The 16,282-nt window shown below is 41.1% G+C and overlaps 1 protein-coding gene across 1 annotated transcript in view; it reads left to right on the top strand.

The window, feature by feature from the left end:
• Positions 1–16,282, top strand: part of RXFP1 (relaxin family peptide receptor 1) — a 353,272-nt gene that overhangs the window by 310,983 nt on the left and 26,007 nt on the right. Inside the window, exons 16-17 of the mRNA XM_040332335.1 lie at positions 988–1,398; positions 9,875–10,093. Of these exons, the coding sequence (XP_040188269.1) occupies positions 988–1,398; positions 9,875–10,093 (630 nt within the window). The remainder of the gene's footprint in view (positions 1–987; positions 1,399–9,874; positions 10,094–16,282) is intronic.

Raw genomic sequence — 16,282 nt, forward strand, 5'->3', positions numbered from 1 at the left:
GCTTCAGCCAATCAGGGATTCCAATGCACTGTGCAGCAGCACAGTGCATTGTGGCCATTTGGCGGGCCAAACAAATGGTCAAACACCCTGATAATTTGGGTGTTCGTCAAAAGGGCGAACAGCTAATGTTCAGCCCGAACTCATGCTCCAGCTGAACCATTCGCCCATTCCTATTCATGGCCTGACACTCTTCAGGTGCCCTTTGGCAAACTCCAGGTGGGCTGTCATGTGCCTTTTACTGAGGAGTGGCTTGATTGGTGTTGTGCTGCAGAGATGGTTGTTCCTCTGGAAGGTTCTCCTTTCTCCACAGAGAAACGCTGGAGCTCTTTCAAACTGACCATTAGGCTCTTGGTCACCTCCCTGACTAAGGCCCTTCTCCCCCAATTGCTCAGTTTGGGTGGCCCACTCTAGAAAGAGTCCTCGTGGTTCCAAACTTCTGCCATTTACTGATGATGGAGGCCACTGTGCTCATTGGTACCTTTAATGTTGCAAACAATCTTCTGTACCCTTCCCCAGATCTGTGCCTTGATACAATCCTGTCTCGGAGGTCTACGGACAATGCCTTGAACTTCAAGGCTTGGTTTTTGCTCTGACATGCACTGTTAACTGTGGAACCTTACATAGACAGGTGTGTGCTTTTCCAAATAATGTCCAATCAACTGAATTTACCACAGGTGGACTCCAATCAAGTTAAAGAAACATCTCAAGGATGATCAGTGGAAACAGGATGTACCTGAGCTCAATTTTGAGAGTAATGGCAAAGGCTGTGAATACTTATGTACACTTTTTTTTCGTTTTTAATTTTTAATAAATTTGCAAAGATTTCAAACAAACTTCTTTCACGCTGTCATTATGGGGTATTGTTTGAAGAACATAACATAACAAAATGTGGAAAAAGTGAAGCGCTGTGAATACTTTACGGATGCACCCTATCTATCTATTTATTGCAATTGCCATTTTAAACCAAACCTCCTTAATGTTTATCAGGTGCAGATTGCCTAATGGGAATATATTTATTTGTCATTGGATATTTTGACCTGAAATACAGAGGTGAATACAACAAGAATGCTCAGGCGTGGATGGACAGTACTCAATGCCGATTGGTTGGATCATTAGCCATTTTGTCTACAGAGGTGTCAGTCTTACTTCTTACCTATTTGACTTTGGAGAAATACATCTGTATAGTGTATCCGTTCAGATGTCTAAGGCCTGGAAAATGTCGTACTATCATAACTCTGATACTCATTTGGATTGTTGGATTCATTATTGCATTCATACCTCTCAGCAATGAACATATTTTCAACAATTACTATGGCACAAATGGGGTCTGTTTCCCACTGCATTCAGAGCAACCAGAGAGTACTGCAGCACAGATATATTCTGTCGTTATATTTCTTGGTGAGTAGTACCTATAACACAATTAAATGTCTACCATGAAATAGTAGTAAGTATAGCTTATGCTTGATATATGGATAGCTCATATTTATCTTTAAAGGCCTGACTCAAAACCAAAAAAATCACATAACAGTATCGATGGAATGCAATGGAATACGTTGTGTCTTCTCTCAGGACACCATCATTATACCCTCTCAACTTTCCTGCAGTATTCCTAATGCAAAATATATGACTAACAAAAAATTAAAACTGCGTAAATCAATATCTGTGATCTTACACAATAATAAACGATGTTGAAATCAAAATGTCCATATAACATCTATATAACATGTGATCAGTTCTAAAAGATGTGCAGCAAACTAATCCACGTGGTGTATAGAAGAATCCAAATAAGAGAGGTATTTCAAAATAGTTCCATCACCAAAGATCAAAAGGGTCCTCCTGTGACATCCAAATTTTTTTAAATGGGGATGCTTACCAGATAAGATGGACCATCTATTTCTAGAATGATCAAACACACCCTAATACGCCTGATACGCTCTGACACTATCATGTTCTGCATGATCCCGGAAGTAAGGGTGTATTTGTTTCTGTTTTCCGGCAAGCAAATATTCTTATCAAGGCTCATGCTGTTTTTATTTATTGTAAGTAGTTTTTTAGCTTTTTTATTAAACTAGTTTATGCAATATTACACTATTGCAGCTCTTTTTCTATATACCAACCCATTTGGCCAAAACTGGTCGGGACTTCCCTATGGGAGTCTGATACTATTGGGCATATTCCCCTAAAATCAGCATGTTCCAGTGATCAATAGTAGGCCTCATCACTTACCTTACCCTGCAGAGGTTTATCTGTAAGCGTGTTTGACCATTGTAAAATAGATGGTCCATCTTATCTGGTAAGCGTCTCCATTAATAATGAGTTGAATGTCACAGGAGAACCTTTTTGGTGGTGGAACTCCTTTGAAATACCTCTCTTATTTGGATTCTTCCATACACCACGTGTATTAATTTTCTGCACATCTTTTAGAACTGATCACATTTTATATGGACATTTTGATTTCAATGTGGTTTAGTATTGTGTAATGCCGCGTACACACGATCAGTTCGTCTGATGGACCGTTTTCATCAGACGAACCGATCGTGTGTGGGCCCCATCAGTTTTTTATCCATCAGTCAAAAAACTAGAAACTTGTTTTAAAATCTGATGGTTAAAAAACCTATAGAAAAAAACGATCGTCTGTGGGTACGTCCATCAGTTAAAAATCCACGCATGCTCAGAATCAAGTCAACGCATGCTCGGAAGCATTGAACTTAATTTTTCTCAGCACGTCGTTGTGTTTTACGTCACCGCGTTGGACACGATCGGATTTTTAACCGATGATGTGTAGGCACGACTGATCATCAGTCAGCTTCATCGGATATCTGATGGAAAAATCCATCAGACCGTTTTCATCAGATGAACTGATCGTGTGTACAGGGCATAAGATCACATATATTGATTTACACTGTTTAAAATTTCTGTCCTATTTATGAATTACAATATTATGTTCAAGTTCAGTAAGGCCTTGTTCACAGAATATGTGCAAAAAACTAATGGAAAATATGTGCAAATTTGACATAGGTCTCTGCAAGGACCTAAAGAAACGATTGATTTCTTTGTGCCCTGTTCACAATATAATGTTGGTGGCAGGTGAGTTCTAATATTTATTCTATTATTTCAAGCTATTTCTACAATAATTGTGGTTGCTTGCTGAGCAGAACCAATGTTCTGTAGATCTGATTTTTTCAGGGGTTCTGCGAGATCTTAGGCCGCGTACACACGGTCGGTAAAAACCGATGGAAACAGACTGAAGGAATGTTTTGTTTTCAATCTGAATTTTATTGAATTTTAGTAGTATCTACATAGACATACATTACTACTATAATCGTAGCAGTCAAGCATACATGTACATAATACATATTTTCTTATCTGTAACATATAATACCCATAGGCACATAGAAAAAAAAGGGAAGAAGGAACAAAAAGGAATGTTTTATCGGTCCAAACCGATGGTGTGTGGGCCCCATCGGTCCGTTATGCTTCGGTCGAAAAATTTAGAACTTGCTTTAAAATTGAACTGATGGACGCCTAACCGATAGGTCAAAACCAATAGTTAGTATGCAAAAGCATCGGTTACAAACCCGTGCATGCTCAGAATCAAGTCGACGCATGCTTGGAAGCATTGAACTTCATTTTTCTCTGCACATCGTTGTGTTTTACGTCACCGCGTTGGACTCGATCGTTTTTTTAACTGATGGTGTGTAGGCACATCAGACCATCAGTCAGCTTCATCGGTTAACCGATGACACTGATCGTGTGTACAGGGCTTTAGAGTTTTTGCCAAGGATTCCTCCACCGTAAAAAGGTTGAGAAACACTGGGCTAGACAATGGCACCCTGACTGCCATTAGGTATCGGCATGAAATCCTTGGACCCATTGTCCTGGGTTCCTCCTGGTGCACGGCCTCATGTGGTGAGAGTATGCAGCCAGTTCCTAGAGGATGAAGAAGTTTATACCATTGAATGGCCCCCACGCTCATCTGAATCCAAAAAAACACCTTTGGGACATTATGTTTCGGTCCATACGATTGCACCTCAGGCTGTTCAGGAGCTCAGTGATTCCCTGGTCCAGATCTGGGAGGAAATACCCCAGGACATCATCCATCGTTGAGTAGGAGCATGCCCCAACATTGTCAGGCATGCACATAAGCACATGGGGGTCATAAAAACTACTGAATACCATTTTGAGTTGCTCCAATTAAATTTTAGCAAAATGGACTAGCCTGTTGCACAAGTTTTTCACTTTGATTTTTAGAGTGTCTTTGAATTCAGCCATCTGTAGGTGGATAATTTTCATTTCCATCAAACCATGTGGCATTCTTTCGTTCCTAACACATTACCCTGTATCAGTATATCCAGCATGATATTTTTCACCATTGAGATCTGATGTGTTTTCAAAGTGTTCCTTTAATATTTTTGAGCAGTGTGTATATATATATATATATATATATATATACACACATACATACAGTATATATATATATATATATATTAGGGCTGTTACTGATCAAAATTCTTCTGTTCGATTAATCGTTTTTTTTTTTAATCGATTAATCGACTAATTTCGATTAAAGCGGGAGTTCACCCATTTAAAAAAAAAAAAAAAATCTCCCCTTAGCTTCCTGCTCGTTCGGTCTAGGGGAATCGGCTATTTATATTAAAATAGGTGCAGTACTTACCCGTTTTCGAGCTGCATCTTCTTCCGTCGCTTCCGGGTATGGGTCTTCGGGAGCGGGCGTTCCTTCTTGAGTGACAGCCTTCCGAGAGGCTTCCGACGGTCGCATCCATCGCGTCACTCGTAGCCGAAAGAAGCCGAACGTCGGTGCGGCTCTATACTGCGCCTGCGCACCGACGTTCGGCTTCTTTCGGAAAATCGTGACGCGATGGATGCGACCGTCGGAAGCCTCTCGGAAACCTGTCAATCAAGAAGGACCGCCCATTCCCGAAGCCCATACCCGGAAGCGACGGAGAGGATGCGTCTCGTAAACGGGTAAGTACTGCACATATTTTAAAATAAATTGCCGATTCCCCTAGTAATAACGAGCAGGAAGCGAAGGGGGAAAAGTGCCCTCTAAGGGTGAACCCCCGCTTTAATTATAACGCACATACAGATCCAACTACTTTTAGCTGATCTCCTTGCAGGCTGATTCCCAGTGCAGCTACCAACCACTGGAAAAATGGATAGTGGGACACACAAAACACACAAAGGCAGCGCTCAATGGGAATAGCATTAAAACTTTTATAGTCTTCAAGTAGGTAACAAAATTAATATTACACTGGAGATAAAATCGATGTAGCTATATAAACTGTAAAAATGGTGCGAGTAATACCAAACGGTACCAAAAGCAGTCATAAAAACATGTAGCTAAGTATGATACTGGTATAAAAATGTGTACAACGATGCCACTGCTGAATTCAGATGAGGAGAGGTTAACATCAGTCCGTCGCATATGAAGGGAACTATCACAACTCCCAGTGGATGGTTGTAGAATTCCAGGTTGATAGAGGGAAGTGATAGATGGCAGTGTAACAGCCCTTGCGTGTGGCAGATAGTAAGGTCCCGCCGGCATGCAGATATGAAGGCACAGCAAAGGAGCCCTTCAGATGGACACGGCAAGCCTCCCCGGTGTCCGTGACGTTACTGGATCTCCGGCGGAACTCCCTGAAGGCCCAGAAGCCGGCGGAGAGGCGAGTATCATTTAAAAGAATTTTAATCGATCAAAAAGATTTTGATTGATCAAAAAAAATAAAGATTAATCGATTAATTAAAAGTTAATTTGCACAGCCCTAATATATATATATATATATATATATATATATATATATATATATATATATATTTTTTTTTTTTTATATTTTTATTATATATGTGTATTTTATATCATACAGCTTATGTATAGTGTATATTACATTAGTGCAGTGAAAGGCAACCTCACCAATGAGAAAGAAATCTTGAATTACATTCCTGTAATAAATGGCTATAGTTAAATCATGCTTTTGGTTTTTCACCGAAAATATCTACGTTTGTTGGAATGGGTCACCACAGGCTCAATCAGTTATAATTGTCACCTGGCTCCTAGGAGGTTGAGGGAATGAACAATACAAGGGGGAAAATGTAGGAACAAGTGGAGGAGGATGGATATGAAAAGGATTATAATTAGAGCAGGAAATAGCACAGGCATCCTTGAAAAACAAACAATATACCATAAATACCACTATTTCGTGCACACAGGTAGTTTATCTGCAGAATGAAGAAACACATTAGTGACACATTTCATGCGCAATAGTTCTTCAGCTTCATAAATAGTTGCTATCAACATCATCAGCATTGTAATCTGAATTTCAATACACATTCACTTTGAAATACCAGCTGTATGGATGCGGGAAATAACTTTATGGTAGATCTTTTGCCATCCTGTTTGTACATTTGTAGCTAGAGCTTTCTGCCTGTGCCAGAACGATAAGGGGGTCAGATCTGTGTTTCATCATAGGACTTGTTGGCAGCTTAAAAGCTCAGTTGTCTCACTTCTGTAGCCAAGGTAAAATCAGATTTTTTGGGGTAACTTGAAAGGGAGTTTATTGATTGGAATCTTTAAAGGTTATCTTTAAATCTTTAAAGGGTAATCTTTAAAGGGTGTGCAAGACATGTACCCCATTGACTGCCAGGTCTTAACTGGGTGTATATGGGGAGGGAGCAAGATAACCAAAATAAGTTTATATTATACATAGATCAGAAAATTAGCTGCTAGTTTATCAGGGGAGTGCAGGCTAGCTAACAAAAGATTCCATTGGAACCAACATGCATTATGTTTACAGCAGCTCTCTCAAGATACAATTTGTCAAATACTGTATACACTGATCAGTAAGAATTTTAGTAAGTGAATAACCATTGATTAATCTCATTACAATGGCATCTGAAAGTTGGTGGGATATACTTGGCAGCAATAAACATGTTGTCCTTACAACTTGATATCTTGAAAGCAGAAAAAATGGGAATTGCAGTTTAGTTTGTATGAGGCTCTGTAGCAGCAGACCGGTCAATGTGCCCATCATGTTCACAGCCAAAAGCACCTACAATGGGCACATGAGCATCAGAACTGGACCACACAGCAGTGGAACAAGGCGGCCTGGTTTGATGAATTATATTTTCTTTTACATCATGTGGATGGCCGGGTGTGTGTGTGTCGCCTATCCGTGTAAGAGATGCCACGATGCAGTTTAAAAAGAAGGATAGCCAGCGGAGGCAGTATGATGCTTTGGGAAGTTTTCTGCTGGAAATGCTTGGGTCCTTCCATTCATGTTACTTGAGACAAACCACCTACTTAAACACTGTTGCTAACTATGTACACCCCTTCATGGAAACGCTGATGGCAGTGGCCTTTTTCAACATGATAATGTACCCTGCCACGCTACAAAAATGGTCCGAGCATCTGTGGGATGTGCTGGAAACAATTACAATCCATGGAGGCCCCACCTCGCAACTTAAGCCCAGCACACGCGGTCGGACCTTTGTCTGACCAAAATCACATCGGAATTCCGACGGAATTCCATCAGAGTAAAAGAGAACATGTTCTCTATCTAAACTCCAACGGAATTCCTCGGAATTTCCGATACACACGGTCGGAATTTCCAATGGAAAAAGTCTGTCTGACTTTTTCCATCGGAAATTCCAATCGTGTGTACGAGGCATAATAGGACTTAAAGTATTTGTTACTGATGGCTTGGTGCCAGATACCACAGCATGTCTTCAGAGGTCTAGTAACATCCATGCCACAATCGGTCAAGACTGTTTTGGCAGAAAAGAAAACTGGACTGTTTTGGTGGCAGAACGGGAACCTACTCAATATTAGGTCATTGGTGATAGAGTTATGGCTGATCGGTGTATAGTGTATTATGCTGTATATTTTAAACAGTGACTGCTGATATTTATTTATTGTTTACATTTCCTGATTAAAGTGGTTCTAAAGGCAGAAGGTTTTTTATCTTAATGCATCAAGATAAAAACCTTAAGTGTGCAGCAGGGCCCCCCCCCCTCCCCCAGCACCCCTAATACTTACCTGAGCCTCATCTCTATCCAACGATGTTCACGATTGCCTCGGCTGCTCGGGACTCTCCTTCTTGATTGACTGAGACACAGCAGTGGGTGCCATTGCCCCTTCACACTATGCTGTTTAGTTGAGCAAATTTGCAAAGTATTTTGTATGTTAATGTGAGTTGTACTGTGTACTGTTAATGTGAGTTGTACTGTGTACTGTTAATGTGAGTTGTAATGTGAGTTGTACTGTGTACTGTGCACCTGGTTAACTGGCCATTTAGTCTGTTGTTTTTAAACAGAACACGTTGTCTGGCAAATGTATCAGTTAGGAGTGTTGAGGCAAACCATTTACCACTGACGAGAGTAAAAAAGAGCGCTAACTCCAAATTGCAACACAATTGAGTGAAAAATAAGTGCACACAATGTATCACATCCTATACAAAAATCTATGTTAGTTCTGACATACCGGAGCTGACGGAGGATATCTGTCAGGAAGTGCTTCCTGTCCAGGTTGCCTCTATCATTTCATCCCGTGATAAGGTGATCCAAACCAAACCCGAGTCCAACCCCACCTAAGGCTTCTCCACGTTCTACAACTTACTCCAAATAAAGACAATTTTCCAGCATTCACAGTAATTTTCCCAATGGGGAAAAGATCTAGATCAATCATATTCTACATACCAATGGAAAACAGCTCTCCATTCCCTTTACAAAGCTCCTAGTTGCATATCACTCTGGGAACTAACTGAAAGCATAACCCAGTGTAGGTATCCAACTCCACCTAAAATAGCCACCTTAGACAAACATTCTCCTCCGGATTGTTGGAGAAGTTGTGGAGCTAATGGTTCACTTCTCCATATTCTATGGAATTGTCCACTCCTAACCTCATATTGGTCACTGGTCGGGGGTCTACTCCCTGATTATACAGATTACACATCTATCAGTTACGCCATCTCCATAAAGACACTCTACCCCGACAATACCACAAATTAGTAACACATATCCTCCCAGCTGCTAGATAGAACATCACAAAACTATCTACCATTTGTGTTAAGTGCAATAAAGACGGTCCAAGACCACTTTTCCTATGAAACAATCTTAGCAACAGATAGATGTGTCCTTATCAAGCTATCCAAATTATGGGAACCCTGGTCATCATGGTATAAATCCCACTTTTCATGCTGGTTACAGTATTTGTTAAACTGGTGTCTACTGAATACCCAACCCTTCCTCCCCCTTTTTGTCACTCTGCTCTCTCTCCACTACCCTTTTCCCTACTCTCATTCCTCTGTTGCCCTGCCTATTTTAGAAGAACCGCTTAGGTTAAAAGGCAATAATTCTTCAGAGGGATTATCTGAATAATGGTATGTTAGTTGTAAAGCTGCCTGACAGTTTTCCCTTATGCAAGTTCAATAGAGCATATCATTAATGGATGACATTTGCTTTGTATGGTTTTAATCTTATAAATTATTATTATGTTATAAAGACAACATTTATTGATTTTGGTAACTGGGTTTTGATACACGTTTGGTTCCCATAGGCCAGCAATCAGTGAATGCAAGTGACTTTTATAGAGAACAGCTTGTGCTGCCAGATTATGAAGATCACATTTTACAGTCATGGACAGGTGCTGGCAAGCACAGTTCCATGTCTGCAATTAAATAGGTCCCTGGAGTGTAAATCATGTTACATTTATTATATATAGCATCATTTAACAGTATGTATACAGTTTTCACATGTATTGATTCTAGTATTGTTTTGTACTGAAAAATCAAAGATAATTTAGTAAAAATCATATATAGCAATTGCTGATTTTGGACTGTGTTTTGTATTCTTCCAACAGGTGTGAATTTGGCAGCTTTCATCATCATTGTGTTTTCATACAGTAGTATGTTTTATAGTATCCATCAAACTGCAATAATGGCAACTGAAATCCACACCCACATCAAGAAAGAAATGACATTGGCCAAGCGCTTCTTTTTTATCGTTTTCACAGATGCCCTCTGCTGGATACCTATTTTCATACTTAAACTTTTATCTCTGCTTCAGGTTGAAATACCAGGTACGTTTTACATCTTAACCACTTGACCTCTGGAAGATTTACCCCCTTCATGACCAAACCATTTTTTTCAATACAGCACTGCATTATTTTAACTGACAATTGCGCAGTCGTGCGACTCTGTACTGAAACAAAATTTATGCCCTTTTTTTCCCCACAAATAGAGCTATTTTTTGGTGGTATTTGATCCCCTCTGCAGTTTTTTTTGTGCTATAAACAAAAAACGACTGGAAAAATACACAATATTTTTTACTTTCTGCTATAAAACAGTTCCAATACAAGAATTGAAAAAAACGAATTTCTTCATCAATTTAGGCCAATTTGTATTCTGCTACATATTTTTAGTAACTAAAATGCCAAGAAGCGTATAATGATTGGTTTGCGCAAAAGTTATAGCATCTACAAACTATTGGATATTTTTATTTATCTATTTTTTTGTTACTGTTAATGGCAGCTATCAGCAATATTGCAAGGGACAGTCAGGAGATTAACTGACACTTTTGATTTTTTGGGGGGACCAGTGACACTAATACAGTAATCAGTGCTAAAAATATGCACCGTCACTGTACTAATGACACTGGCTGGGAAGGGGTTACACATCAGGGGCGATCAAAGGGTTAAATGTGTTTCTGACCAGTGCTTTACTACTGTGGGGGAGGTGCTTGTACTAAGAGAATGCAGGGGCACCGATCCATGTATGTAAACCAAATTATGTGTTGTCATTGGTTCAGACTTAACTTATGGTTCAGGTCTTGCTCCCATCTAGTTAGGCAAGGTGGTTGGTGGTTTTCTAGGGGTGTAATCAACAGTTTATAAGTGGTTTATAGTGGTTTAAAAAGTACATGCGGCAGAATGCCATTGTCCGAACAGTACTCTTCAAGAATAGTGAGGGGTTGACAAACATTTTCAGGGGGCGGTATGGACTTTAAGAAATGAAAAAGTTGGAGAGCTCTCTAGAAGTCTAGCTGAAATGTACCTCATGGGGTTTGTAAGGGCAGGTATCGACGGCCAGTTCCCTGTGCTCAAAAAGTGAGAAGCCTGAAAGCAGCCAGATTCTATCAGTTTTTGGAAGGTGGCATCTTGATAGCCCAATGTAAAGAGTGGATTCCCCAATATTGCAAATAGTTGTGTGTCTGTGGAGGAGAGAGAGGCTTGGGTGAAAAGATGCGAGCACAGTCGTGTAGTGGGGCCAATAAGGGGGTGGTGTTTCATATTGATTGACAGCGATTGGTAGCACCAGGGTGCTCTATGAAAAGGTATGTCACTTTGGGCTTGTTCCAATTGGAATCACACCTTGGTGTCTTGGTGTCAACAGCATTCAATGAGTCTACCCAAGTGTATTGCTTGGTAGTATTTACATACTGTATGTCTGGCACTGCCAGCCCCCCATGTTATTTGGGTAGTAAGAGTTGTCTTCTATGTAGACATGGACATCTACTTCTATGTAGACGTGGATGTAGGCATGGATGTTTGCGGGCCCATATAAAGTGAGTAAATGATGATTGTGTCTGTTTGAAGTAACTAGAGGGTATAAAAATTGGTAGGGCTTGGAACAGGTATAGAAAATTGGGAAGGATACTAATTTTAAGTATATTGCAGCGGCCAAACCACAAATGCAGTCCAGCGTGCCATATGTTTAGGAGAGCTCTGACTTTTTTTCAGAAGTGGGGGAAAATTTAGGTCGAATAATTGTGAGAATTTAGGTAGGATGAATGTTCCTAGATATTTTGGCACAGAGTTCGTCCATTTAAGTTTAAAGCTCGCTTAAAGATGTAAGAGGAGGGGTTGGGATATTCCCTACCCCATTGCTTCGGACTTGTTAAAAATAATTTTCACCCCACCCTCCCGGCCTTCATATGACATGCTTGACTTTGAGCGGGTATATCTGAATGATTCCTGCAGCTACAGGCATCATTTAGATATCGTCTTTTTCAGATGGGGATTCCCTATACCATAGGAATGATCTGAGTGGCTGTTCAATTGCTTGATCATTCTTATGGGCTGCGAGAGGGGACGCCCATCCCCCCGCCACCTTTCGGTGCTTCTACCGACTCACACTGCCATCGGTGAGTTGGAGACAGGATCCGCCGGCCCCAGATGTTTACCATAGAGATTTCCAGTGGACTAGATGGTCACCGGAGTCTCTATGATCGTTCTGAGGCCGGGTGCGATGTTAGGATGTCACGCCCGGCCTCTGCATTCAAACATAAGGGAAGCCGAGATCGTTTTTTTATTTTTTATTTCAGGCTTTCCAGCCTAGAGGTGAGATGTGGGATCTTATTCAACCCATATCTCACTGTAAAGAGGACCTGTCATGCCATATTCCTATTACAAGGGATGTTTACATTCCTTGTAATAGGAATAAAAGTGATAAAAAAAAAAAAAATTTAAAGTGTCAAACTAAAAAAAATAAAAGTAAAATTAACAATAAAAAAATAAAAATGTTAAAGTGCTCCCTGTCCCCGTGTGCTCGCACGCAAAAGCGAACGCATTCGTAAGTCCAGCCCACATATGAAAACAGTGTTCAAACCACACATGTTAGGTATTGCCATGAACGTTAGAGCAAAAGCAATAATTCTAGCCCTGGACCTCCTCTCTAACTCAAAACATGTAACCAGTAAAAAAAAATTTAAGCATCGCCTATGGGAATTTGTAAGTACTGAAGTTTGGCGCCATTCCACAATTTTGAAGTGTAACATGTTAGGTATCTATTTACTCAGCATAACTTCATCTTTCACATTATGCAAAACAAATCGCTCCCCCAGAGATTGTCCCAGCCAGTCGGAAGAGTGTGGAGCCATCATTAATTCTGGGGAGTGGCATGGGTCTATCACAGGAGGGGCGGGAGCATTCCCGTAAAGAAAGAACAGCTCACATATAAATATAGAGGGCATTCTCCATAACCTGTAGTATCCTTCTCCCTCCATACAACCAGACAGGCCAGGGAGCCAGCCATAGTATGATATGTCCAAGGTTTGCTCAGATCAGTCAAGGCCTATCCTAGTGCAGGTAGGGAATAATGAACCATCTCTCTAGGGACATGGGGTATGCAGTCTAAACTCTTGGTGGGTGCCGACCCCTTCAGGCAACTACAGCATGAAACCATAAATATACACTCGGTAAAGGCACATAAAATGTTAAACATTGAGGCACATAGTCCTTCATATAGCAGAGGGGTGTTGAACCCAACTTAGATCTGGTACCCCTACAGTAGTCATAACAACAATATGGCTTATGAAGCAGGGAAAAAGCATTAGGGAACTAAGCACCTCAGCATCTCTTCAGGTGGATTGGGTAGGTATCCAGAATCACCCTATTGAAGGAGTCTATAACATCCAAAGGCAGCAGTAAAGTTGTCACAGCAAGGCTGATCAGACGAGGGTAGAGTACGAAAACACTGCAGAAGTATATGTGTAATGCACCAGCAGTGAACATTTAGCAAGGGTGAAAGTAGGTGGTACCAGTATGGATCATTCTAGTCATGACTCAAGTGACCCTTCAATGGATGGGGCTCGGGATTTCCTCATGGATCTCTGCGGGCGAGCCCTGATTTGGGAACTTGGATGGGATCGGTTTTCAGAAAGAATAACAAGGCCGGTAGATCTGCCGGGATATGCAAGGTAAAGGACGTTGTAGCTTTTCAGAAGGTGACTGCTAACGGATAACCCCATCAGTATGTGCATCCCTGTTGCCTTGCGAGGTCCAGAATAGGTCACCAGAAGGGCTCTGCGTTGTAGAGTCACTCTGGAGAGATCCGGTAAGATCTTGATGGTGGCGTCATCAAAGTCCACTGTGCTGCGTTTCCATGCTCTGCGGAGTATGGTTTCCTTTTGGGTGTAGCATTGTATCCAACAGATAACATCACATGGCCTTCTAGGATCGGGTGATATGGGGCCCAGGACACTGTGGACCCTGTCCAGCTCCAGAGATGTTGAAGGGGAGTCCAGTACCTTGTGGAAGATGGCAGTGATTGTCTCTGTCAGCTCCTCTGTGCCCGTAGCCTTCAGGAGGCCCCGAAGCCACAAGTTGTTTTGGCGTCTCCGGCCTTCCAGGTCCTCCAGATGTAGAGGGCCCTTGCAGGTCTGTTCTTACAGCTTGAATGTCTTGACGGTGTGCCTCCTCCAGGTGGAAGATAAGGGCTTCAATCTCTGTTTTAGTGGGGAGGGCCTGTAGCAATATGCAGATGTTTAGGCGATTCCCCCCGAGTGGTGTGGGGAATTGGTCATGTCTGGGCGGAAAGCTGCGGGCGTCCAAACAAACATAAGAGATTGGTTCAAAAAGGGCTCTTCTTTTCACCAACAGCTACAATGAATGATATTTGAGGTGTTCAAAGACATTACATTGTTCTTGAGGAAGGTCTATCTAAAAGAGCTTCATCAAGGAGTCCCCCTCCCCTGCCCGAGTGAAACTGCACAAACCAGCAGCCAGGACAAAATTGCAATTGATATCCTCACATCCTTAGCAAATGGTAGTGATGATGAACAAAACAGGAATCCCCCTACACCTTCAAGTCCATGGAAAAGTGAATTCAACCTCCATATAAAGTCAACTAAGATACCACCATTTCGAAATAACCCATGGCTAGGCATATTTCTTGACTTAGTACAGGAAGACCTAACAAAGCTGTAATGGAAGGGGTTAAATAAAAATGATAACCTAGATCAATAGGAAATACAGGCCCTCAAAGAACTAAAGGAGGCACCTGACTTAGTAATAAAGAAGAGTGACAAGGGAGGGAATGTGCTTTTGATGCAAGCTGCTATGTATGAAAAGGAGATACGGTGACAACTTATGCCCTGTACACACGATCACTTTTTGTGATGAAATAAAATGACATTTTTAAAAATGTCATTTAAAATGATCGTGTGTGGGCAAAATGTCATTTTATGTCTTCTGAAAAATAACAAAAAAAAAACTCGAACATGCTTGAATTTTTTATGTCATTTTTTAAAATAACATTTTTTGTGTCATAAAAAATGATCGTGTGTGGGCAAAAATGGCGTTTTAAACTCGCACATGCCCAGAAGCAAGTTTTGAGATGGGAGGTAAAACTACTATTCATAATGGAGTAAGCACATTCATCACGCTGTAACAGACAAAAAAGCACAAATCGTCATTTACTAACAAGTAACCAGCTAAAAGCAGCCTCAAGGCGAATAGAACTTCCCCTTTAGAGTGCCGTCACTTTGTTCATCATTTTTCAAAAACGATGGTGTGTGGGCAACATCATTTTTAATGGTGAAGTTGGAAAAATGACATTTTTTTTCATGATAAAAAATGACATTTTTTTTCATCACAAAAAGTGATCGTGTGTACAGGGCATTAGAGATCGCCTCACACATGAAAAACTGATTACCAACCCATTCCCTGCAATAGTAGAAGAGTTAAACTACAAACTATCTTTTGCCTTTGAAGCCAGCCTTCTGACCAAGAAAGAGTATGAATATCTCAAAGTAGCGGATTATAACACTACTACCATCTACATTATACCCAAAGTGCATAAATCCTTGGACAACCCACCATGAAGGCCCATTATTTCTGCAATAAAAGGGCCCCTGGAGCACATTGGAAAGTACATTGATGCACTCCTGAAAGTAATGGTTGTGGAATTGACCTCTTATGTTCAGGATACAAGATATGTGTTGGCCTTAATTCAATGGATTGAGGTACCTCCTTCGACCCTCCTCGTGGGGATAGATGTTGATATGGACAAATCAGGGGCACGTTCATGGGTGCCCTGTGAGGCACCTGTATATGCCTGCCTCCACCTGGGGCACTGGGAGGAAGAGGTGGTGTACTGTTCTGAGATGTACCTTAGCCATGCTATGTTATGGTTAAGGTACATCGAAGATGTAGTGGTAGTATGGCAGGGATCTGTCGACAGTCTAGAACTGTTCATGGCTGAATTAAATAGGAATATTCGTTTAACGTTCAATCATGATCAACACCAAATTTCCTTCTTGGACCTCCAGATTAAAGTGCAAGATGGACGACTGGTATCAAAAACATATCGAATGATCACAGCAGCCAACACGCTGTTGGAGGCAACCAGCCATCATCCTTGATCTCTAATCAATGGGATACCAAATGGACAGTACTTAAGGATCCATCGGAACTGCACTTTAGAGTCGGACTATCAAACTAAAGCCACTCAACTCTACAGACATTTTTAGAGAGAGAAAATATCCACAC

The sequence above is a fragment of the Rana temporaria genome, chromosome 1, assembly GCF_905171775.1.
Source record: "Rana temporaria chromosome 1, aRanTem1.1, whole genome shotgun sequence".
Taxonomy (NCBI): domain Eukaryota; kingdom Metazoa; phylum Chordata; class Amphibia; order Anura; family Ranidae; genus Rana; species Rana temporaria.